Genomic DNA, 22,719 nt, shown 5'->3' with positions numbered 1-22,719 from the left:
GTGCCGGTGGCCCCTCAAGAGGATAAGTGGGTGGGGTGGTTTTGCTTGCACCACTCTCCATAAGACAACCAGGGCCCTTGTGACACTGCTCCATTTTTATTTCACATATAGAAGAGGATCATGTAATTAAGTACAAAATGCAATTCACTTCCATTTTTTTAATTAAGGCTAGCTAACTACTCTTGCAACCAAGGTATTCAGCAAAATACCTGCATGCAGGCTCTTTACGAGTTGAATTTGCCTCTTTCAGGACCCTAAAGCAGTAAATCCTTTTGGGAAAAAACAAGAGTATTCAACAAAATCCTGGTTAAAAACCTGAGTGTACTTACTGCAGGGTGCCGGGCCTGACTGCTGTCAGTGATGGCTCTGCTAAGGCTGACTCAGAGGCAGCCCAAACCCCTGCCTGCAGCTGTGAGAGACACAACTCTTGACCAAAACCACGCCAGTCTTCACACCTTGTACTGAAAAAATACAAGCCAGTGCTCGAAATGTGGGTTATCACGAAACCCAGCTGCAGAAATTGTGGGTTGGTGGTGGCTGCTGTTGCAATTCTTTCTCCTGGGATAGTTTTCCTGGCAGATTTGCAGAGCACTGGCTACGAGCTGCCTTGGCAGCAGCTGCCTGCTTTGTAAATCATTAACACTGCACACAGACATTGCACCACGTGGGATCAGTTCACTAGAAGGAGCTTCTCTAAACGAATTCCCAGGGAGCATGCCTATATCTAAATGCTGCAGAGAGCCCTGCTGCAGCATGTCCTGCTGTTCCACTTGTCCACAGCAACACACTCCATTGCTCCTAGCAACTAACCCCAGGTACAGCTAAAGCCTTGCTGCTGTCAAAGCAGGCCAGATGTCACCATTCCCTGCTCTGTTGCTGTCGTGTGGCTGAGCACACACAGAGCTCATGCTGAAGTGACCTGGGACAGCTGTACTTACGACAGCTGGATGGGACGGATGCAGGTGGCAAAGGCTCAGTTCAGGGCCCCTGAGCAGTGAAGCTGAACTGATTAATGTCTCAGTTAATGGCTGAGACAAACAATAATGACAAAACTAGAGGTAAGTGCACCTGAAGCCAGTCATTTCAGACCACTTGTAGTGGGGAAGCTCAGACTGCAGAGCCTGCTTGCTTCACTAACAGTGCTGTGAGGAAGAGGTACAGTAAAATCATTGCAAATGTAAACTAGGTGAATTATCACATCTTGAGGGAAAAAGTGATCAGTAGCAGGAACCTTGTGCCCTCTGGAACCTGACACTGGATGAGAAATTGAGACATTTTTATCTAGGTTGCAGCAATAGGTAAACTCACTTCTAGGCCAGTTAAACAAAAACGAGTATCATTCACGTCAGCGTGGGAACATCCCTTCCACCAAGCAGCTTATCCTCAGTCAGCCTTCCTGGAAATCCGGCCCATCTTGGTGCGGATGTTTCGTAGAAAGAAGAAAGCCACCGTGCCAGCGATACAGGTGACTTCAGCTACCCAGAAGGCTGTAGCCCAGCTGTAGTGCTTGGCAATTGTACTGAAAGGCAGTCCAGCCAGGAAGCCTCCAACTGTAACAAAACACAAACAGAAAGCTAACAACACTTGTGCACTCCCATATTATCTACCAGTACCTGGTTTAGCATATATAAACATTCCTCAGGCCTGGTTTGAACTTAAAGCACAACGCAAAACCTGTCAGGCACAGCACGAAGCATCCCTGAGGCTTCCAGCTCCATTATCTCGCTCCTTAGGTGGCTTCCCACGATCAGTAACTTGGCACCCAGGGGACAGACCACGCTTCATCAAGAACGTGCATGGGTTTTGTTTGTTTTTTGGGGAAACGGGTATTACTTACCATTGGCCATGAGGGCCACTATGGCATGGGAGGTGCCGCACAGGTTGGCAGGGGCACTTTCGTTGGCTATGACCCCAAAGAGGGCAATCGGCCCATACGAGGAGAACCCAAACACAGCTCCCAGAGTCAGAATCCACAGCTGTCAAAGTAAGTTAAAATCAGAAACAGGATCTGTGAATCTCACCACTGTCAGTTAGCAACTGTTGACAATTCTCAGATTCCATACACAGGACCAGGGAGTTCTGACATTTTCAGGCTGACACCAGCTCCCCAGCCTGCAGCCAGAAGAGCTCAAGCCTGTAGAGACCCCACATCCATAGAGCCCAGCTGCATCTCCACCACCCCGTCTTGCTGGCCAGTGCAAGCTCTCCTTCCCACAATTCTGCCCCCCACACCATGTAGCACATCCCGTGCTGATTTGCAAGAAACAGAACATCAAAGAGAGAAGGGCAATGAGCCTGTGAAATCGCAGGAAAGAACTGCGAATCAGGTTGCTTTCATAAACAATCCTGGAGCTACCAACTGAAAGCTTTTCTCAGTTTAGATGCATGGGACTGATCAGAGCATGTTTATTTGTGAGACACCTCTCTCTGATAACCTCTGTGTTACTAAACTGAGAAACCAAAAAAAACCATCAAAAAAACCCACAAAAAAACCCCAACAGTCTGAACTTCAGTGTTAGCTTATGCTCTAAGAAACCTATCTGGCCCAAAATTATCAGTCTCTTGTTTGCACAACGAAGGATAAGTAACACCTCCATGTTACAGCATGCTTTTAGAACTGCAAACACCATTTCAAAAAGCCCAGGAAGAAGTAAGTGCCAACTGTGGCGGCAGTGGCTGGGCATACCCTACACCATCTTATTTTCCAGATGTGAAACAGAAACGGGTTAGGAAAACACTTGCCAGAAACTAAGTAAGAATGCATCTGCCAGAGCAGAATAATTCTTTCTGATCTCACCCACAAGACCCCTTAGGTGGCTATATGATGAACAGAAGTCCTCAGACCCTTCTGTATAAAACTTAAACAGTTACATTGTTAGACGTTTTGAAGTCAGTTAGTGCACTCAAACTATCGTAAGAAAATGTTGCTTTTACCAAACTTACAGTAATCTCTTGTCAATGCCCTGGTTCTAAGTTCTGAGGTGCTAACCAACCTCTCAGGATAGGAGTAAGGCAGACCAGGGAAAGAAGAAACAGGAAGAGGGAGAAAAAATGCAAGCAGAAACCTCATGTTCTTTTAGGCCTGTAAGATCAGCTAGAGGTTGCAAGGCTACAGTCCAGAAGTGGTTTTCCTGAAGAAGAAAAAAATGAAAGGAGGAAAGAAGTTTTATTTATTTAGCAAGCATGAGGACAGGTGCAAGTCACATCTAATGCAAAGCTGAGAAGGCAGGCTGCCTGCAACAACAGGACAGCAGGAGCACCCCAAGCCAGGCTAAGTCAGTGCTTCTCCATAGTGCAAACAAAGAAACCCTTGGGAATGGTGAAGAAAACCATCATGCTCCCTGTCATCAAACCCGCCCCATTCCAGAGCTATCCTTATAACTGATGGCCAGCTGCTGCATGTGAATTACCTTGGGAGAGTCACCTGTGACTGTGACCCGAAAGAGGAACATGGACACACACATCCCAGCCATCATGGAAAGCAGCAACACATGCCGAGGATTCCCATAGCTTGACAGACCCACCTGTGACACAAGGAAGGACAGCTGAGAGTCACAAACTGGAGGAACTTTCTTTTATACTTGTAGTGACTAACGCCATCCACAGCCCAGTCAGAAATATGGATGGCCCATCAACAGCACATCTGTTGGCACACCTTGTTAGTGTGGTTTAAGGGCTGCCCACAGTCAAACTGTGCTAAACAAAAGCTCTTAGTGATGAACGATACTTCAGTTATCAACCACTTCCACCCTGAATTTGGCTCTAGATCCCACTCCTGGATTTTAATGTGGGGGTTTTTTTTCCAGCCAGAAGAAAACTATCAACAACCAGTTCTTCAAAACGAAAATCTGGAGACCACAGTAAATCAAAAAAATTAAAAACAGATTAAATATCTCAAACATGACAGGCATATTGCAACCCCTAACATCAGTGCATCTGTTCTCCAGCACCTTCTGGAGTGTTCAGCAGCTGTGCCCATGCCCATGGCAGAACTGAGTATGGGCTGGTTTCTCTGCTGTGCTCACAGGGACAGCACCCTGCCTGAGCACCTCAGTGAAGAAGCTCAGATTGCTGCCGTGTTACCTGCCCAGCGTGCCCGAGGGTGCACACGACTTACTTTTGCTACTGCTCTATCAGAAAGGTATCCAGCAGCAATGCTTCCCACCAGGCCCCCAATCTCCAAGGCACTCATGTAGGAACTGCCTAGAACACAGATGAAGCAAAGAATGGTCCATCAGATTTGGTCAAAACAGAAAAGCTGCTGTGGGCTCCAGACCAGCCCCACTGCTGTAAGCTCACAGAGCACTTGAGCAGCTCTGCTGGACACAACCCTCTGGCTCATCCCTGCTCAGGAATGCCCGTCTGGCAGTCCCAGGAAAGTCCTGGCACTGGGGTGCTTGGTGCATGCAGTAACTCCATTACTGGTTTATTTCAAAACCTATGTGTATCTAAGCAGACAGCTAGGAGGTGGGCAAACAAGTCCCTCAGGTGGAAGGACCTCTACCCAGGCAAACTCTGGGCAACACCTCCAAGATTGCAGCCCCAGAGCTTAACAATGCAGTTTTGCATCTTACCCACAAGCATGGACTGTCCCCTCTCCTGGATCAGGAAGAGCTGTCCCCAGTCAGTACAGCACGTTTTCACTCCAAAAACGACCAGGTAGCCTGTTGAGAGCACCCAAAGGTATGGTGAGAGCAGAAGCTCTGTCAAGGTGCTGTTGTCGCTGGAGGAACCTGTAGGAAGGTTGGGAGGAGTGTTACCACAGCCCAAGGCACACCAACCAGCGGCCCAGCAGACAGATCTGCAGGCAGGATCCAAGCACAAGAACATCCCCACACAGGGAGGTATTCACAGCTGCTGAATGGTAGTGAATGGCTCTACCTCCCCCTTGTTCTGGTGATTTCAGAATAATTTCTGTCATTTTATCCCACATTCATTAAAGATTTGAAAAGAATAATCAAAACACTACTCCCAGTAATTTTCTGTATTGCAGTTGCCAATAAATCCTTCACACAGCTTGTTAGAAAAACTACCTCCAGATTCTTAGGGAGCATTTTTAAGCTGTGCCTGTGAAAGCCACTGCACAGACCCAAACAAAGATGCTGACTTTCAGATTCTACCTTGACTTTTGCATCAGTCTTCCAGGAACACCAACAGACTTGCTCTCCCCAGATAATGCTCCAGGGAAACAATATTCTTTCCTTATGCAAAGGAGTCAAGTCTGGCAGCACAGGCAGCATGGGACAGCATGGAACATAGGCTGAGTTTCCACTGGCCCTTAAAATCCTACTGAAAACCTGTGTTGCAATTCTCATCTACATGTTCTGCTTTCAGAGAAGCACTACACTCAGTGGTCTGAACAAACATTTACTAACTAGATGTCATAGGTTAGGACAGAAACACTGAGCAGAGTCCATCGTGAGCCAGGGGTCAAGAGAGCCTAAGGTGGGGTGAGGGGAGAACTGCCCGTCTGCTGCCAAGGCGGAGGAGCAGAAGGTCAGGCTTAAGGAAGCATTCCCTGCTGTTGTACTTCTTCTCTGTCCACCACCCCACCAAAACTGCATTCGCAATCTAAACACACAAGGCTCCAAGAAAACAGGGATGCTGGTAGCAGGAAGATGTGACATATACGGGGAGAGCCAGCTGTGAGCATCTCAGCAACACACAGATAGGCTGCTGGCAGGCTAAGGAGCAAGGCTAACAGAGGGCTAACAGCAGGCTTTTCCCCTGCTCTGTCACATTCTCAGGAATCCCTACATCAGCCGCTTCCCACAAGATCACAGTGGGCCTTGGTTTATACCATTTCTACCTTCAATTACCAGAATAAAGCTGCCAAAATCAACCCCTTAACCACATGTCTGCCAAGCTGTGATTTCAGAAAGTGGGGAGGATGAGGGTGTCAGTATGTGAGAACAACACATCTGTACCAGAATACAGACAGAAGGCACCGCACCTTCTCCTGCGGCTGCCTGCTTGCATGGAAGTCACATGCTCACCTTTCTTCCCTTTCTTGGCTCCTTGTTCAATGTTGGGCAGCCCAACATCTGATGGCTCATTTTTAACCAGGACAAGGCAAACAAAAGAGACAACCACGCAGGTGAAGCCAGAGAAGGACAAAGTCTTGCGCCAATCGTAGTTCATAGACACGAGAGCAGCAACAATGGGACCTAAGCCTCCAGCCAAGTTCATGCTTGTAGACAGGATTGCCCACCAAGTCCCAAACTGAGAGGGCTCAAACCACTGTGCAACAACAAGACAAACAGCATGAAGTGTAAGAGAGTGACAGCACACCTGAAAACCCTCCCTTGAGGCCCATGATGTGGGGTTGGGGCAATTCAGACACAGAACTCCAAAAGCAGGTAGAGGGAACACCCCCACCTCGATACTTTAGTCATGCAGGGAACTCCAAATGTTACTCAAGCGTCAGCTGTAAGAGCTTGACAGGTGCTCACACCGTGAGCCAGCTCAAAGCTATTTCCATTTACAGACCATGAAACTGAGACGTGGGGCAGGAGAGGCAAGCTTAAGAGCACATGGTTCTGCGTACTCACTTGCTAGGAACAGGGTCCTCCTGGAGAGGTCTGCTGGCTCAGGAACTTGGATGGATACGCAGAGAGTCACAGGGTAACTTTACGACTTGCTTTTGCATTAAGTATCAGACATGATGGACTCCACATTGCAATGAGCACTCGGAGCCAGAACCACTTGGGTGGTTCTTGTCAGCAGGAAAATGTCTGAGATCTACATTCATAAACATCTTCAGAAAACACCATGGCTGATATTTCTGTTATTTGGGCCCTTCTTTTCTGTGCATTCAACTGTCCTGGACAGCCCTCTCCTTGTCAGTTAGGGGAGGCTAGGTGCCTCGCAGAAGGGCATCGAAGTTGTTTATCTCTTCCCCACCCCACCCCACCAGTACATGCAGTACATTCATTCCTGGATTTTACATCTTCCATGAGGGATCAGCATAAAGCTGACCAACCTCCTTTCCCTCTGTCCTAGGGAAAAATCAATCTATTCCTTTTAGATTGTCACAAACCCCAAGTACACACAGCTTGAAGATTCATTTCACGCTGTTCCTCCATCTTACCCAGTTTTCTACCTGAACCACCTGTGACTTGGAATTCCTGAGTTGCCCAAGCGTGCAGATGGACCTGTGCTCACTGCCCCCGACCCACAGCAAAACCTGACTTGCAGCAGCAGACAAGCAGTCGTGTGTGTCCACACCTAAAATACTTAATTCCAACAAAGTCCGTCTCTACAAGGCAGAACTCTGCTACCAGGAGATGTTACTCACCGAACTGAGCTAGACTCAAGGCACACAGGGGCAAGGGCTACAGACTGAATCTTTGCTAGAATAAGCAGATCCCCGTGCACAGAAACTTGTTCCACAGGCAGCAGAATGCAGATAGTGCTCTAGACCTCCTTGGCTGGAAGGGAGTGGGAAAAGCTGCAAGTCCCCCTGGATTCTGAGCAAGCATGGTCTGCACAGCCCTGATGCCAGGACAGGTCAAGAGAGCAGCGGCAAGTTCCCCACCTTTCCCAGCACTCACCTTCCGCAGGATCTTCCCGCAGGGCGGCCAGCCCAGTCCCTGGGCCAGGCCGTTGAGGAACCAGAGCCCGGCGAAGGCCACGACGGTGGAGCTCCAGGAGAAGACCACGTTGACCAAGCCCACCATGAGGAGGCCGGAGGAGAAGAGCCAGCGGGCACTCATCTGGTCCGAAAGGACGCCGCTGATGAACTTGCTGATGGCGTAGGCTGCAGACTGGCTGCTGGTGATAAGACCTGCGGCGGGCAGAGCCCGGGGGTGCCTCAGCCCGCGGCACGGCCACCTCCGGGCCGGCGGGGCGGCGGGGCCCGGGACCGACACTCACCCAGGTCGTCCTTCCCCAGCGGCACCTCGGCCATGACGGCGGGCATGACAAACGAGAAGGTTTTACGGTTGAAGTAATACAGCGTGTACCCCACGAACATGGCCGCGAAGATCACGGCCCGGTACCGCCCGTAGCCGCCGGCCGCCATCGCGCCGCGCTCCCCGCGGGGCCGCCCCGGCCGGGCCGCACCGGGCCAGGGCACGGCCCCGCCCCGCCCGCGGAAGTCCCGCCCCGGCCCCGCCCGCAGCTCCCGGCACACAAGGCACTGCTCTGCACAGCCCGTCTGGAAGTGTCGTTTTTATTTTTGGTTGAAGAGGCCAGAATGGAGAACAATGTCAGATGCACATTCGCAGCCGTCGGACCCCACTCGTGTGTGTGGCAGCGGCAGGGACGGTCCGAGGAGGCAGGAGGGCACGGCCGGGGACGGGGAAGGTCACACGATTAAGTCGGTCCGAGTGCACAAAACACAGAGGAAGTAGGGCAGTTGCCATTAAGACTTTCCAGGTTTGGTTGTTTGATCCGTATCACTGTCCTTGTGACTGACTACAGGATGTGCCAACACGGCCCATCTTTCCCTCTCCTCTGCATTCAATGTTGCCTTTTCTGAACTTTTAAAACTATAAACAGAATCTTGACTTGTCAAGTCTCACTTCATGGTGTTTGGACTCTGCTACAGAGCACAGATAGTTTTAACAAACAGCCTATGGAAAACAGACACAGATCATCTGCCTTCCCAGTTCTGTTCCACCTTCCCATTAATCCAAGTATTAATACACCTCCCACCAGCTGAAATCGCACATTTGCTCTAAGTCAGGGCCTCATATGCAAAGACAACAGCACTTCAGGTCTATATCCCTATGCAATCATCTTCACAAGAGGTAGGGCACAGGGTTTATGTTCCAAGTTACTTCCTAAACCTTAAGATGTTTCTTTACTGCTTTCTCCCCACAGGAAAGTCACTTTGGTGACTTCTGTACTGAAACAGAGACAATTCTTGGTGGGCACTCTGCCACACATAATAAAAGAAAAACAACAACCAATTCACTAAGTTAGTAGAGGCAAAATCCGCAGAAAGAACAAAAAAATAAATTTACATCTCTATCCCATTGTGTTGTCACACTCTTGTTGTGTTCCATTTACATCATGACTAACCAGGTCCGTAAGAAAAACAAGAAAGTAACTATGAAATAAATAGATGCTGACACTCGTGGGATTTCAGGGTGTTACAATTCATCGTTTTTCCTGCTTTCTCCTCCAGCTTCTGCCTTCTCTTTTTTGGACCCTGTGTAATGAAGCAAACTCAATTTCACACTGCAGTGGTTTTCACAGTGCGCAAAGCAGCACAGAGAGTCTCCCACATTCGCAAAATTTGCCACGAAACTTGCAGTCCATGGTACAGAGGTTTTGGGGATTGATACTCAGCCCCATGGAGCTGAAGACATGAACTCTCTGCCCCTGTTAACAAGTGCTGCCCTAGCAGCAGGAGGGGCACAGCAGCTCTCAAGCAGAGCCAGTCTCACAGCCATGGGACTGGCTGCAAACTGCAGGGACAGGGGCACAAAGCAGCAGTGGCGCGTAAGAATTGCACTCTGAACAACAAAAACATAGGAACAGCAAGGAACCAAAATTTGTATTCCTGTTTGCAGAATTAACGATGGATCAGCACAGTTAATTCTGCAAACCAGAATTATTTGGGGTTTGAAAAAATTCAGGGGTTCTAATCTGCAAAGGAGCCCCCAGACACCTTGCACTTCCAGCTCCCAAGTTCCAGATTGTTAGCAAAACTTTTACCCACCAGAGTCTGATCCAGGCTTATCATCTATTGCTGCTTTCTCAGCTGTAGGAGGTTCCTTGGCTGGATCAATATCCTCTGGTTTGTCTACATTTAAAGCAGAAAGAAACACAAGTCAAGGGAGAACACAAAGGAGACAAGGTGCAAAGAGATTAGGTGAGTAAAGGTGAGCCAGCTGTGGTGCCTCAGCAGGACTGTAATAGTTCACTCTCACAGCAGATCACTCTACAACACTCAGAGAAGCACCACAAAACTGCTCCGTATTCCCCTCTGAGTGCCAGGCTCTATGTCCCCAGAAGCCCTGGAGCCTGACTGGTTGCACAGGCAAGTGACCTTTGTAGCTGGCTATGAGCAGAATCCCTTGCTCAGACCAGAGGAACCGGCAGGAATGCTGACAAACAGCACTCCAGATTTAAAAGGACCAGGGCACTTGGGACCTGAGGATCTTACAAAGTTAAAAAAACTGTACATCCTAGTGCCCCAAGAGATTTTTCCTCCTGGGGTCCATCTAGGCCACAAACATTTCTAATCAACAATTCATTCTACTCATTGATCTAGGACAGGACCTTGAGTATTTGGCTCTGCACACTGAAGTGCAGTCAATGGATTATCTTTCCTAGAAGTCAATCAGCCAGCAAGACAGCTACTGACTGTCCTGGGAAGTTTATACATAATTTCTGTTTCTTTACAAAAAACCAAACAAATGGTGGTTTGGCAATACATAGATATTCCCAGCTGTCTTTGGAAATTAAGAGCAAACTCAATCTCACAGCTAACTACTGGCCTCCCTTCTTTAGCTCCCTTTCAATCAAGAGAAACACCATTATATATAATATAAAATTATATAATAGGGAGTTACCTACATGCTCCCAACCTGCTACTTACCTTCTTGTTTCCCCTCCGTGGGAGGGATAGTATTCTCAGTCTCAGGGGCTGCTGTAGTATTCTTGCCTGAATCAGTTTTTGTGGCATTCTTCTCCCTTTTGGGTTTGGGTTTTGCAAACTTGGCTTTATTCAGGAGATACTGCACTTCCCTGTCCAGGGCTGCTATCTTGAACTCTATATCTTTAGAGAGCAGCACAGGTTTCTCAGTAGGAGTGAGCTTGTTCTGTTCAGCCAGCGTCTCATTTTTCCAAATCTGTGGAGCGCGAGGGAAGAGGTGCTTTTGGAATGCTTCTGGGTTCCAGGAACTGCTGTATATCACAGTATCTCAAAGTCACTGCCCCTGGCTATTCTGCTTTACTCAGGACAGCTCTCCTCCGTGCTACATTTCCACCAGCCCCTCAGTTACCCAGACAAAGGACAAAGAGAAACAAAACCCAGTGCCTGCCTTTAAAAACCAAGTGCAGTCAGATCACTGGGCTCCACCCCCACCCCAGAGACAATTCCACATGCAACACAGGAACCACTGAGACACACAAAAGGTTTGCTGGTGGTACGAAAACAAAACATGCACAATCTATTCCATGACCTTGAGTGAAAGTATAGGGCAGGAAACATAACCCAAACTGCCACCCCACCCTCCCCCAGCATCACTCCATCCTTTAGTACCGTTGTTTCATTGATGGCTTTTTCCAGTGTACTCAGTTCCACTTCTGTGAATATCTGGTCAGACTCTGGAATCATTCGGGCTCCCCTTGTAGATAAGAAAGCTTATTTTTGTTAAGCCAAGCAGACAGCACCTTGGCAACTCTGTGGTTACAGCTCCAGTAATACAAAAACATCACAGCCACCACGCTGGACCCTTCCTGCCCCCCATTTTGGACAGAGCTCACGTGAGCCTGTTCACAGGTACCGCAGAAAGGACACCAGGGAGCACCAAGGTTCTGCTCGCCTTTTCTCAGGAAGTGCCACTGACTTTCAGACCACATTCTCTCTGGTCTCATTCTGCTGGCAGCTCCTACATGACCAGTTGCATGACATTCCTTCCCAAAAGCCTGCCCTTACCTGAGGAAGATGGTGGAGTGATTGAGCAGACTTTCCAGAGCAGCCAGGCGTTCCGGCCACTTTCTCCTTTCCTCAACACGGAAGAAAAGGTTCCTACAAAGCTTTTTCAGCTCTGAAAGCTTGTCTTTCAGCTCCTGAAAATGGGGGAGAGGAGAAAGGAGACAGTTAGTTTGACCACTGTCTAACACTGGCAACTTCAGAAGTTATAACCGCATTTGTTGTTTGCTCTATCAAATACGCCATTCCAGCGCAGTACAAAGAGCCACATGACTAAGCTTTCAGTGGAATCAACAGGTTCCTGCTGAAGCTTTTGTAGAAACATCCACAGCTGGAACAACTTCTTATTTTGCTCTGTGCATAATGCACTGAGGAAGCAAGAAGCTCTCAAGAACCAGGTTACAAAGGTTCTGTCAGCCTCTGTGGTCATTTCCATGTCAGCGACAGCTGACTGGTATCCTGACTGCACGCAGCAATACCTTTGTTGCAGCTGCATAGCCCTCTTCCTCCATCCAACTGGAAGCCTCATTAAGCTTTTTGGAAATTTCTTCTCTCTGCTCCTCTGTTGAGACAAACTGATACTCCTCTTGGTAAAGCTTGTCCTAAGAAAACAGAGCGAGCACTCTGGTCAAACACCACTGAGCCTGGAAGCATATAACAACCAGAGCACTCACTTGCAACTGGGCGGGGGTGCTGCCTGCACCTACCCAAATCCGAGCTCTGCTCCTAGCATTGCCAGGAGCATAATGGTAATACAGCAGGTATAGATACACCCACATCCCATGATGGTAACGCTGCAACAGTCATTATTTAACACACACGTAACACTAGTTGCTTCTTCTGCACAACAGTTCCTGAGAAGCTGTAGCTTCTTTACAGTCTGGGGTCAATTGTTCAATGTGTTAAACATGCTGAAGGGAAGGCTCATTTTGTATTGAGGGAACATGGGCCTGGGAAGCCTAATGGCATTAGAAAAAGTGACTGAAAGACAAAACCTGGGCTCTTCCAATCAGCTTCCCCCAGCTCTAACAACTCCCCTGCACTCAGATCAGCCAAAAGCTGTGCAGAACACTTCTACTGCTGTCCTGGAATTCTCATTTCTTTATATCCCTCTCCTACCTGGGTCTCAAAGATGAATGACTCCAAGCTGTTGGCCGATTTTTCTCTTTCCTGTTTCTCTAGATCTCTGATCGTCAAGTCTTGGAGTCTAACATGCAAAGAGAACAGAAATCAAAGGTAGCAAGTGCCTTTGGTTGAGCAGCACATCACACACACCAGTTTCTGAGGTCAGCAGTGCTCTATGTGAGCCACCACTATTCCAAAGCAATTCACTTCCTTTATCTAGAGTTCTAACTTAGCAGAGCCAGTCCAAACCTACTTTTTCATCGAGCTCTTCAGTTCATCTTCCACCAGGTCAGGCACATCGTTTACATCCAGCTCCATGGTGATCTCATGGACAAGCTTCTGCTTCTTAGGTACTTTGATCTTCTCTTCCTCTGTTTTGGTAGCTGTGCTGTCACTGGAACTTTTGGATGGTTCTTCCTCTTTTGCAGTTTCCCTATTTTCTTTGGAACCCTGTAACACAAAGTACGTTCTCAAGCAAGGGAACAGATCTTCAGATTCTGCAACTTTTTTTAAAGGCATGGCACTTCAGAGAAGGGAGAATTTCACTGAGGAAATGCCGTTTCTTAGGTATTAAAACCAGTCCCATTCCTTCAAGCTGGTGCTCACCTGAGGCTCTAATTTCTCGCCTTCTTCCTTTCTCTGTGACTCCGCTTTCGGAGAGGCAGTTTCTGCTTGACCTGAAGACTGCTGTTTCTCTTGTTCCTGCTCTTCACCAGCATCTGCAGTACTGCTTTTCTGGTCTTGCTTCTCCCCCTGCTCTTCTTTACCTGTTTCTGCTAGGCTCTCTTCCTCTTCCTGGTCATCACAAGCAAGTAAAGGGGAAAGCAAAACAGGGTTTTAAATTAAGAAATTCCATGCAATGTTTCCCAGAACAGGTATTTCTACATAATTGCCACAGCAAGACAAAAGGGCTTCCTTTCTGGAGCAGTCGCCCTGGGGCTCACCTGAACTGAGTCTGTCAGGTTCTCTCCGGTCTCTGGTGTAGGGCCACCACCCCCAAACAGGCTTGAGATGGTGTTTCCAAGTTCTGTTGATGGGAGACAAAAAATTCAGAATGTTACATATCCAGAGGAAGAAAGTAATCTTCAGCTCTCAGTCTTCCCCTCACAACCACAGCGATCACCAAGGGGCTCCCTTGGTGGTGTAGGTGAGCTTTACGTGCTCCAAACTCATCCTTCTCCAACCTCCCTCCATGTCGCTGTGTGCACAGACAGCCACCCATACAGTCAGACTGTGTAAGTTCCACACCCCAAACCCAAAGAAACACAACGCTTGCAGTTATCTCAGCCACTACAGGTAACGAAACAGTCAGTACGAATATCAGAGTTCAGCGTTTACTTGTCAGTGTTGACTCCTCCTCCAGCTTGTCTTCCACCAAAGTCTCAAACACAGATTCCACCTTGGAAATAGAAGCTCAGGATTAGTTTTAAGTAGGGACCAGAGAGAAGGACAGTACTGAAAATTACATCAGCTGACAACCATCCCAGTAGGTGGTGCTTACCCGGTCAAGGCTCAGTACACCACTGTCATCCATGTTGAAGTGTGCTTTGATGCCTTTGGATTCATAGTCCGAGTGCTTCTTGAAACTGTCCCCAACTCCCTTTAGCCTCACAGTAGTGAGATTGAGAGAACCAAAAACTCTGATGACACAGAGACAAAAAGCAGAGAGAGCAGTCAGGATAATAGTGCTACAGAACAGCCAATCCCTGCTCATGCTCATGCTGGCAGCGATGGGCAACTGCAAAAAGCAGGAACTGGCAGAGCTCGGTTCGCTAAAGGACATGCAGCTCGGAGAACAGTTGTGCCAGTTAGACACACTGGCAATACATTTCCAGCCAGGCAAGTTGCATTGCCACAGAGCTGCCAGCTCAGGTGCTGGGCTCAACTCACCGCAAGTCATCCTGGTTCAGGAATGTCAGATCTCCGTAGTTGACATAGAACTCAAAGTCATCTGTGTAGCGGTTGAAAGTGATTACTTTGCGCTGGGGATAGGGCGCCATGCGCTGGAACAAAATCCTCTTGTTATGCTTTAAACTCTTGGATTTATCCTCCTCCTCAACTTCACGAGTAAACTCCACCTGTATCACAAACAGAAAATAAGACTCAGCAACTGCAAACTGTGGCATCTTACATCAGCAGCATTCAGCTGCTCTGCTTCATGCAAAAGTTGGGGGGCAGGAAAATATTCCTCAACTGATATTTGCATATGCCTGGCTCCTTGGATACTGCATTTCTGTTATACAGAAGACTTCCTTCTGCTTTCTTTATTAGATTGGCAGAAAGGTCTCCAGAGCTTCTATACTCAAAGGAAGCCAACAGGTTCCAACCTGGATCATTTCTCCCAGCACAGCCCTGTACCTTACACAAGAGAAGGAAAGCCAAAGGTTACCTGGATAGGAAACACAGCAGCATCCCGAACAATGAAGGGCTTCACCTTAAAGGCTTTGCTCAGAGCAGCTGCCTGGTAGACTGCACCCATAGCAGCAGCCTCATCGGCATTGATATTTTTGCCCAGCTCTTCTCTACGAAGGGAAAAGCAACAGACATGAAGTTTGCAGCCTTTCCATAAACAGCAGCTTGTCAATGGCAGACAGACTAGAAGGGGGGGGGCCTCACATACTCACTTGCCCACAGCTTTCAGCAAAACCTCCTGCACTTTGGGGACCCGTGTGGCACCGCCAACTAGAATCACCTGGTCAATTCCATCCTGGGGATTGGAAACAGTCACCTTGTCTTAAGAAAGCAATTTTGGAAAGCTAAGTCCAGGGCTTCCTTATGCTCCTTCCCCGGTCACCACATGCTGACATGGTGCTCTGAGAACACCCACACTACACCCTGCTGTCCCCGTGCAGGCCAGCACCCAACAGATCTCAGACAGACATCAGCCGTGCCAACAACGAGGCACCTGGGGTCAGGTCTGTCAAACAGGGACTATGTGACTGTGGCTTCAAGCCACCTGAAACATGGGGCTTGATTCAAAATTAAGACAAACGATAGTTCAATACCAGAGGAGACAGTGACCTCAAGAGCCAGTCGGACCAGAACAGACAGAAATCCAGACTCTAAGAGATAACTCAGTGTCTTGCATTGAGTACCAGAGCCCAAAGCTGCTCAAGAGAGTTATGGCACCCTGGAAAGCGAGCATTTAACCCCACAGTGACTCCCTCCAAAGGACTGCCTCAGGTTTGGTCCAACTGCAGCCCACTACAGGGCTCCCTTTAGGGAGTGTGCAAAGGAGAAGCCCAAACACCAATAATTCTGTTTTCAGACTCATTCAGTTAAAACTTCAGGAGTGAGATCAGAACCAGTATCCAAGACAAAAAGAGGAAAAATCATTATTTCAAACCTACAGCACAAGAGTAAAGTGTTTTAAGAGAAAGAAGCCCCTCCTCCAAGTCCTTAATTTCAGGTGGATAGTGCAGGGGAAGTGTGACACACTCCTGCTGGACACTGCACCAGGCAAACTCTCTGTAGCATCAACATCACTGTCACAATAGCAGGCATCTACCTCCCAACAGTCCTGATAACACAACCACTGATGCCTCAATCATGATGTGACAGCAGCTCCACACACAGAAGCTTCAGGCTTGGTAATGCATTTTCTTAAACACACCATGTTCATCTCTGCGCTACTCAGAGCCTGCTGCACGGGTCCTGGGACACGCTTGAACAAGTCAGAGCACAGATCCTCAAACTCCTGTCTTGAGACCTTGGCTTTGAAGTCTATGTCATCCAGTAGTCCCTCGATCTGTCCAGAAAAAAAAAAAAACAGCCAGCATGAAATTAATTGTGGAGCATCCTCCAAGCAAAATCTTTGCCCAGTGTGCAAAAAGTTCTGGCTTTTGTAACATACAACAGACCTGACCACACTCATCTGAACCCTACCATTGCTAAGGTGATGAGAGGATGGGACATGGGTGTAACGGACAGCTTCTCTCAGTGAAAGTTTATTTAACATACTTGACACGAATAACTCTTCTTCAATCCACTCAATCACCGGTGCTACCAAGCGGGCACAAGCTGAGAGGGACCACCGGGAGCGATGCTCCTCAGCAGACCTGCGCTGCAGAGGGACAATGTTCCCTTACACCAGTCCTCAACCCACCCCACGCTTAGCCCAAAAAAAGCAGGAACCCCCGGCAGAAGGTCAGACCTGTGCCACGTGGTCGGCATTTGCACTCAGCACAGTTTTCAGGCGGTTGGCCTCCTTCAGCAGCTTGGCCATGGCCCGAGGATTCTTCCGGACATCTTTTGAAGGGTGCTGCTCATTAAAGAGTTTGGCCAAGTAGTCCCGGAGACGAAGCTCCATCTCTAAACCTCCAAGAGTACGGTCAAACCTGAGCAGACGAATGAACAGAGGTGTAATAACCGAAACCAAACTGAAATACAAACAAATTTCATGTAGTATTTCACAAATATGCAGAGCAGCAAGTGGTCAAAAGTAGCTGCAGTATTATCAGCTGTGATGACTTTGAAAGAACAATGGTTGTCCCCAAAATAACACATTATAATGAAAGATAGAAAGAAGAGATTCACCACCACAACAGCCTTTCAACGGGAAATTCCATTACATTTGAGGTAAATGCCATATTGCCAAGCAAGTCAAACAGCTGAGAAGCCAAAGGACAACAGTATCAGGTCCCAGGGATTTTCTTGAAAACAGCAATATAAACGCTTTGGAGTTAAAATTGCAGGGCTGGGTATGCACAGCACCCCCCTCTTTATTTGGCAATACATTAAGTACACTGCATTTTCATTCCTCTCTAGAAGTGTATTCCTCTTTTTCAAACTGATACACTCTATATAGGTTACATGAAATGGAATAGGCTTACATGGCTTGAGGCTATCAAAAAGCAAGCCTAAAGCAAACTAAGTACACTGGTTCCCTCCTGGGCTCCTGGAAGTTCTCAGTTACCTTCTGCACAACAGAGCAATACCAAAATTATTCCCAACTGGAACCTTCTCACTCTGAATGTTTCCCCCTCAGCCATCCAAATTACTGTACTGACGCCTTACTGCAAAATTCTACATGATGAAGAGGTTGTGAAACAAATGGTTTCTTTCCTGAGACCTGTGGGGTTTGTGCAACTCACGTGGAATTCTTACCCAATGCCCTGGATCTGCAATTGAGGTTGAGTTCCCGAGTCCTTAGTTTTCACTGTCTGATACGTAACAATAGTACAAACAGTGCTTCCTGCTCCCATGTCGTAAAACATGATATTCTGAAAAGAAAAGTTGGGACAGTGAAGCAGAAGCAGCTGGATATCCCCCACAAATAAGGAAAAGAACCCTTTCAATGTGATACAGGTCACAACTATCCACTCCCAGACTGACATTATACCCTGAGGGCAGGACTCATACTTCGACCAAACACAGGAGATGTTCAGGGTTACCTCTGACAGAAGGAGACAAGAAAACTTCTCATCTATTTCATAGTTCAAAACCCAAAGTTTTGCTCTTTCTTCAGCCTCAGGAAAATCAAGTACTTTTCTGAGTTGGTGTTCCAATACTTCAAGTAATCACTGCAGTTATTTCCCCCAGTTGATGGGCAAGGAACAAATATAGGTTTACAAAAAGGGAGCTCACAGCACCTGCCCTCACTCCAGAAGCTTTCGGGCTTCAACATGTGCACACAGGGTTTAACTTTCTTTGTCTTGTTGATGAACACATGAAAACAGAGGAGACTGGCTGACCAGCAGAGTCCACTTTAAGTTCTTTGGATTTTTTCTGCAGCACTTTCTCCCCTGCATGCAGGCAACTTGGCAGGACTCTCCGCATCTCCCAAATGCACCTACCTGTGCTGTGGCATTGATGTCTTTCCTCCTAAAAACCCCGTAGTTCAATGCTACAGCCGTGTTGTCGTTGATCAGCTGCAGCACCTTGAGGTCAGCCATGCGGGCAGCGTGCAGAACTGCTCTCCTCTCCGCTTGGTTGAAGTAGGCAGGAACTGTGATCACTGCATCTTTGATGGGCTGCTCTGAAACAGTTGCAGGGAACCCTGCATCAGCACAGCCACATGCAAAGACTTGTTGAGATGGAGTGACAGCAGCAAACCCAGAGGACCCAAGGTGAAGACTTGTACAGAATGTAATCCTGCAGCAGCAGCCAGGATGCCTAGGGATGAATCTCTGTAGCCTGCTGAAACCAAGCAGACCTGGCATATTCGCACAAAGCCACCAGTCTACTGATCTCTCTTTCACGTGTCAGGATACTCTCAGATGCTCTGGGCAGCCTTCCATTTCAACAAATACTATATTAATGGAGCCTTACATTATCACTGGATCATATCCACTCTCCAGTAAAAAGTCTTTGGACTGGCTGCAGTGTCACTGACCACATGACAAAGCCTCCTCCAGTTTCCATTACTATGGTGTTTCATTAGCAACAGCACAAAATAGACATGACGGCCTCTTCTCTGTTAGCAAGTTTCACAGCAAAGGGCCGTTTTTGCTCTTTTAGCTCAGCTCCAGCAACAAGTCTCCATCCAGAACAGCTACAGCACAGCCTTCACAGAGCCACTTCCACCCTCCCCTGCAGCCACTTCCCATGTGCCTCCACTCCGATCACACATGTGAGAAAGAAAACACTTTTCTCCAGAGACTGCCTGTAAGGCTTCTTCATTGCAAGGCTAGGTGGTAAATGGGGTGTCTGCCCCCAAGAGCAGGATTAAGATCCCAAACTTGCATCATATTAGAAACAAATGATAACTGGATAACTGCTAAGTCTTGCTGACAGTCTACAGCTGGAGAGAACCAACACCTTGTTTCTAAAAACCCTAGGTTTCTGAATGCTTTTGATCTCTACTCAAATCCTATAATGGACAAACACATATACGCACAGACAAGAAAAAGCTAAATCCTTCCAACCTGCAAATTCCTCAGCCAGACCACGTGAATAGTTCAGGACCATCCCCAGCATCTCCTCAGGAGAATACTGTATTGTTCTACAATGGGAAAGAAAATTATGGCATCAACAGTGAGCTGCAGAAGCCTGGCAGCCAAAGCCCATCCCACAAAGAACCTAAAAGCAGCCACTTACGGGGACAACTTGAAGATAACAGTCTGTCTTGTCTCATCCTTCACCAGCTCGTGCTCCGGGAATCGGGACCGGTACAGCGCCACGTGGGGATTATCAATCCGCTTACCCAGCAGATCCTGGAAGTATCGGAATGCCACCCTGGGGGTCCTTATGGACTGCAGAAAAAAAAAACAACAAACCTACATCACCCACTTGCATTCCTTCAGCTACGCTGTTCTCAAACCAACCCCTCCCAGACTATGTGGGGAACAACTCTTGCTATGGGAATAGAAGCACACAGCCGCTACCCAGAGCCAATAACACATCAAGGAGATGAGAAGCACAGGACAACAATAAAACACTGGCGTGGACATTTATCACAATGCGGGGTACATGTATTCTGAGAACAGGAACTCTTACCATCCCCAGCGCGCTATCACCAAAGAGACGCTCATTCTCTTTCAAAGAAACAGCCACGGGTGTTTTCCTTCGTGACTCCCTGAGGAGAGAGAGGGAGGAATAAACCAGTTGAAACAGGTGAACGTTCCAGTCTCCAGTGAAAAATGATGCTGATCCCATTCCAGAAGGACTAAGGGAAGGTGCTTGGATACCTGCTGTAGAGAGGGGGGCCAGCCCCTTCTCAGCTGAGGGGCTACCAGAGAAGCCCCCCCACCCCCTCCAGTGCTTTGATAAGACTTTATTTTTCCTGTCCTCCACCCATAAGCAAGGCAAGACAGTTCCCTCATTCTGTTTATGACTGCCGAATTTCAGGGAGGTGGGTGAGAAATCTCCTTGTTATCTCCAAACTCCCAGAAACCAAGGATGTTCCTGATCATATGTCCTCTCTCACCTACAGATTCTTCACTTAGTGGCTTGAGGATGGGCTGCAGCAGCAGCTGAATGCAAGAAGAGATTTACCTGCGTTACGAGTGTCAGCCCTGAACAGCTGCAGCAAAACAAATCTGGCCCTGGGCTCCCTTGTGGGGAACTAAGAATCAGGGGACAGGGGGGAACAGGGTGCCCTTTTGGATTTGCACCACAACGTGTCCTTAACCACGTGGGCTTTCGGCACTTGCTCGAAAGGCACCCAAAATGCAGCCAAACACCTCAAAGGTGAGTTAACAAACTGCCCTGGACGATGCCCCGCAGCTGCCCACCTGGGGCAAGAGTGAGCCACGACCCTGCGTGGCAGGATGGGAGCCTTCCTCTGGCAACGGAGGAACAGCGACGGCCGAGTCTCAGCCACCCTCATTTCCCGGCCGCTCCCGCCGCTGGCGGTGGGGCCGCGGCAGGACAGAGCGGATGCCCGCCGGTACACCTCCCGCGGCAGGACACACCGGATCCCCGCCGGTACACCTCCCGCGGCAGGACACACCGGATCCCCGCCGGTACACCTCCCGCGGCAGGACACACCGGATCTCCGCCGGTACACCTCCCGCGGCAGGACACACCGGATCTCCGCCGGTACACCTCCCGCGGCAGGACACACCGGATCCCCGCCGGTATACCTCCCGCGGCAGGACACACCGGATCTCCGCCGGTACACCTCCCGCGGCAGGACACACCGGATCTCCGCCGGTACACCTCCCGCGGCAGGACACACCGGATGCCCGCCGGTACACCTCCCGCGGCAGGACACACCGGATCTCCGCCGGTACACCTCCCGCGGCAGGACACACCGGATGCCCGCCGGTATACCTCCCGCGGCAGGACACACCGGATCCCCGCCGGTATACCTCCCGCGGCAGGACACACCGGATCTCCGCCGGTACACCTCCCGCGGCAGGACACACCGGATGCCCGCCGGTACACCTCCCGCCGCAGGACAGAGCGGATCCCCGCCGGTACACCTCCCGCGGCAGGACACACCGGATCCCCGCCGGTATACCTCCCGCGGCAGGACACACCGGATCTCCGCCGGTACACCTCCCGCGGCAGGACACACCGGATGCCCGCCGGTACACCTCCCGCCGCAGGACAGAGCGGATCCCCGCCGGTATACCTCCCGCGGCAGGACAGAGCGGATCCCCGCCGGTACACCTCCCGCGGCAGGACACACCGGATCCCCGCCGGTATACCTCCCGCGGCAGGACACACCGGATCCCCGCCGGTATACCTCCCGCGGCAGGACACACCGGATGCCCGCCGGTACACCTCCCGCGGCAGGACACACCGGATCCCCGCCGGTACACCTCCCGCGGCAGGACACACCGGATCCCCGCCGGTACACCTCCCGCCGCAGGACACACCGGATCTCCGCCGGTACACCTCCCGCGGCAGGACACACCGGATCTCCGCCGGTACACCTCCCGCGGCAGGACAGAGCGGATCCCCGCCGGTACACCTCCCGCGGCAGCACTCGGCGGGCTGGAATAGCCACTCACTTGTTCAGGACGATCTCCATGGGCACCCCAGGCTTCACGATGGCGATCTTCATCGACTCGCTGCCCACGTCCACCGACATCACCGCCACCGGCTCTGGAAACACACCCTCGGTGAGAATGTGCTCCCGGTGTGGGTGGCCAGGACAAGGACGGGCCTGGACAGGGCGCTGGGGGGGAGCACTTAAGCACCGGCCGCTCCTCCCCGCCAGCCCCGCACCGTCGGCGTCCCGGCCCAGGCTGGGAGGGCCCGGGGAGCCGCCGCCTCCCCGCACGTACCTGCGGCGGGCAGGAGCCAGAAGAGAAGCAGCCAGGGCAGCGCCCAGCCGGGCAACCGCGCCATGCTCGGCACCGCTGGGCTGGACTCGGCTCAGCTTAGCTCGGCCCTGCTGGACTCGGCGGGGTTCGGTCAGGCTCGGCTGGACTCGGCTGGGCCCGACCCGGCGCGCGGAGCAGCCCCGCCGCGGCGGCCCCGCCGTCTGGCCCCGCCCCCGCCCGCACGCGGCGCGCGCCCATTGGCGCGGCTGCCAGGGCAAGCCCCGCGCGCCAATCCCGCAGCGCGCGCGCACCCATTGGGCCACGTCC

At 50.0% G+C, this 22,719-nt stretch overlaps 2 protein-coding genes across 4 annotated transcripts; both read right to left on the bottom strand.

Moving 5' to 3' along the window:
- Positions 1–75: 75 nt before the first annotated feature.
- Positions 76–8,062, bottom strand: SLC37A4 (solute carrier family 37 member 4). 2 transcript variants are annotated; one of them, XM_032133714.1, is made up of 9 exons: positions 7,876–8,062; positions 7,554–7,786; positions 5,997–6,240; positions 4,575–4,733; positions 4,118–4,203; positions 3,411–3,524; positions 3,066–3,131; positions 1,838–1,976; positions 76–1,550 (listed from the first exon to the last, which is right to left on the bottom strand). In XM_032133714.1, exons 1-9 carry the CDS (start codon positions 8,021–8,023, stop codon positions 1,384–1,386), a joined length of 1,356 nt encoding a protein of 451 aa, XP_031989605.1. In that variant the 5' UTR covers positions 8,024–8,062; the 3' UTR covers positions 76–1,383. The 2 variants fall into 2 exon arrangements, with proteins under 2 accessions (XP_031989605.1, XP_031989607.1); XM_032133716.1 differs by lacking the exon at positions 3,066–3,131 and having other exon boundaries at positions 7,876–8,059.
- A 90-nt stretch (positions 8,063–8,152) lies between these two features.
- On the bottom strand, positions 8,153–22,626 carry HYOU1 (hypoxia up-regulated 1). Of its 2 annotated transcripts, XM_032133783.1 has the most exons (24): positions 22,414–22,624; positions 22,138–22,231; positions 20,174–20,252; positions 19,775–19,929; positions 19,603–19,679; positions 18,532–18,713; positions 17,843–17,958; positions 16,890–17,073; positions 16,350–16,484; positions 15,361–15,443; positions 15,126–15,258; positions 14,627–14,814; positions 14,238–14,376; positions 14,075–14,135; positions 13,681–13,763; positions 13,343–13,531; positions 12,990–13,186; positions 12,731–12,818; positions 12,091–12,213; positions 11,615–11,748; positions 11,219–11,303; positions 10,553–10,805; positions 9,671–9,754; positions 8,153–9,157 (listed from the first exon to the last, which is right to left on the bottom strand). In XM_032133783.1, exons 1-24 carry the CDS (start codon positions 22,475–22,477, stop codon positions 9,099–9,101), a joined length of 2,985 nt encoding a protein of 994 aa, XP_031989674.1. In that variant the 5' UTR covers positions 22,478–22,624; the 3' UTR covers positions 8,153–9,098. The 2 variants fall into 2 exon arrangements, with proteins under 2 accessions (XP_031989674.1, XP_031989675.1); XM_032133784.1 differs by lacking the exons at positions 8,153–9,157; positions 9,671–9,754 and having other exon boundaries at positions 10,737–10,860; positions 22,414–22,626.
- Between the last annotated feature and the right edge of the window lie 93 nt (positions 22,627–22,719).

The sequence above is a fragment of the Corvus moneduloides genome, chromosome 25, assembly GCF_009650955.1.
Source record: "Corvus moneduloides isolate bCorMon1 chromosome 25, bCorMon1.pri, whole genome shotgun sequence".
Lineage (NCBI taxonomy): Eukaryota > Metazoa > Chordata > Aves > Passeriformes > Corvidae > Corvus > Corvus moneduloides.
The sequence above is the reverse complement of the archived record's forward strand: the minus strand, read 5'-3'. Positions and strand labels throughout refer to the sequence as shown.

What these genes read in the sequence shown, in the direction of transcription:
- SLC37A4 (XM_032133714.1), bottom strand. Translation starts at nt 8,023, where the DNA reads ATGGCGGCCGGCGGCTACGGGCGGTACCGGGCCGTGATCTTCGCGGCC. An exon ending in GCTGGGGAAGGACGACCTGG is followed by an intron (nt 7,787 to 7,875) that starts GTGAGTGTCGGT and finishes TGCCCGCCGCAG; the next exon opens with GTCTTATCACCAGCAGCCAG. An exon ending in GGGACAGTCCATGCTTGTGG is followed by an intron (nt 4,204 to 4,574) that starts GTAAGATGCAAA and finishes TCTGTGTTCTAG; the next exon opens with GCAGTTCCTACATGAGTGCC.
- HYOU1 (XM_032133783.1), bottom strand. Translation starts at nt 22,477, where the DNA reads ATGGCGCGGTTGCCCGGCTGGGCGCTGCCCTGGCTGCTTCTCTTCTGG. An exon ending in GTAGCGCAGAGATGAACATG is followed by an intron (nt 15,444 to 16,349) that starts GTGTGTTTAAGA and finishes TCCAATCCCCAG; the next exon opens with GATGGAATTGACCAGGTGAT. An exon ending in CACGGAGGGGAAACAAGAAG is followed by an intron (nt 9,755 to 10,552) that starts GTAAGTAGCAGG and finishes CTTTAAATGTAG; the next exon opens with ACAAACCAGAGGATATTGAT.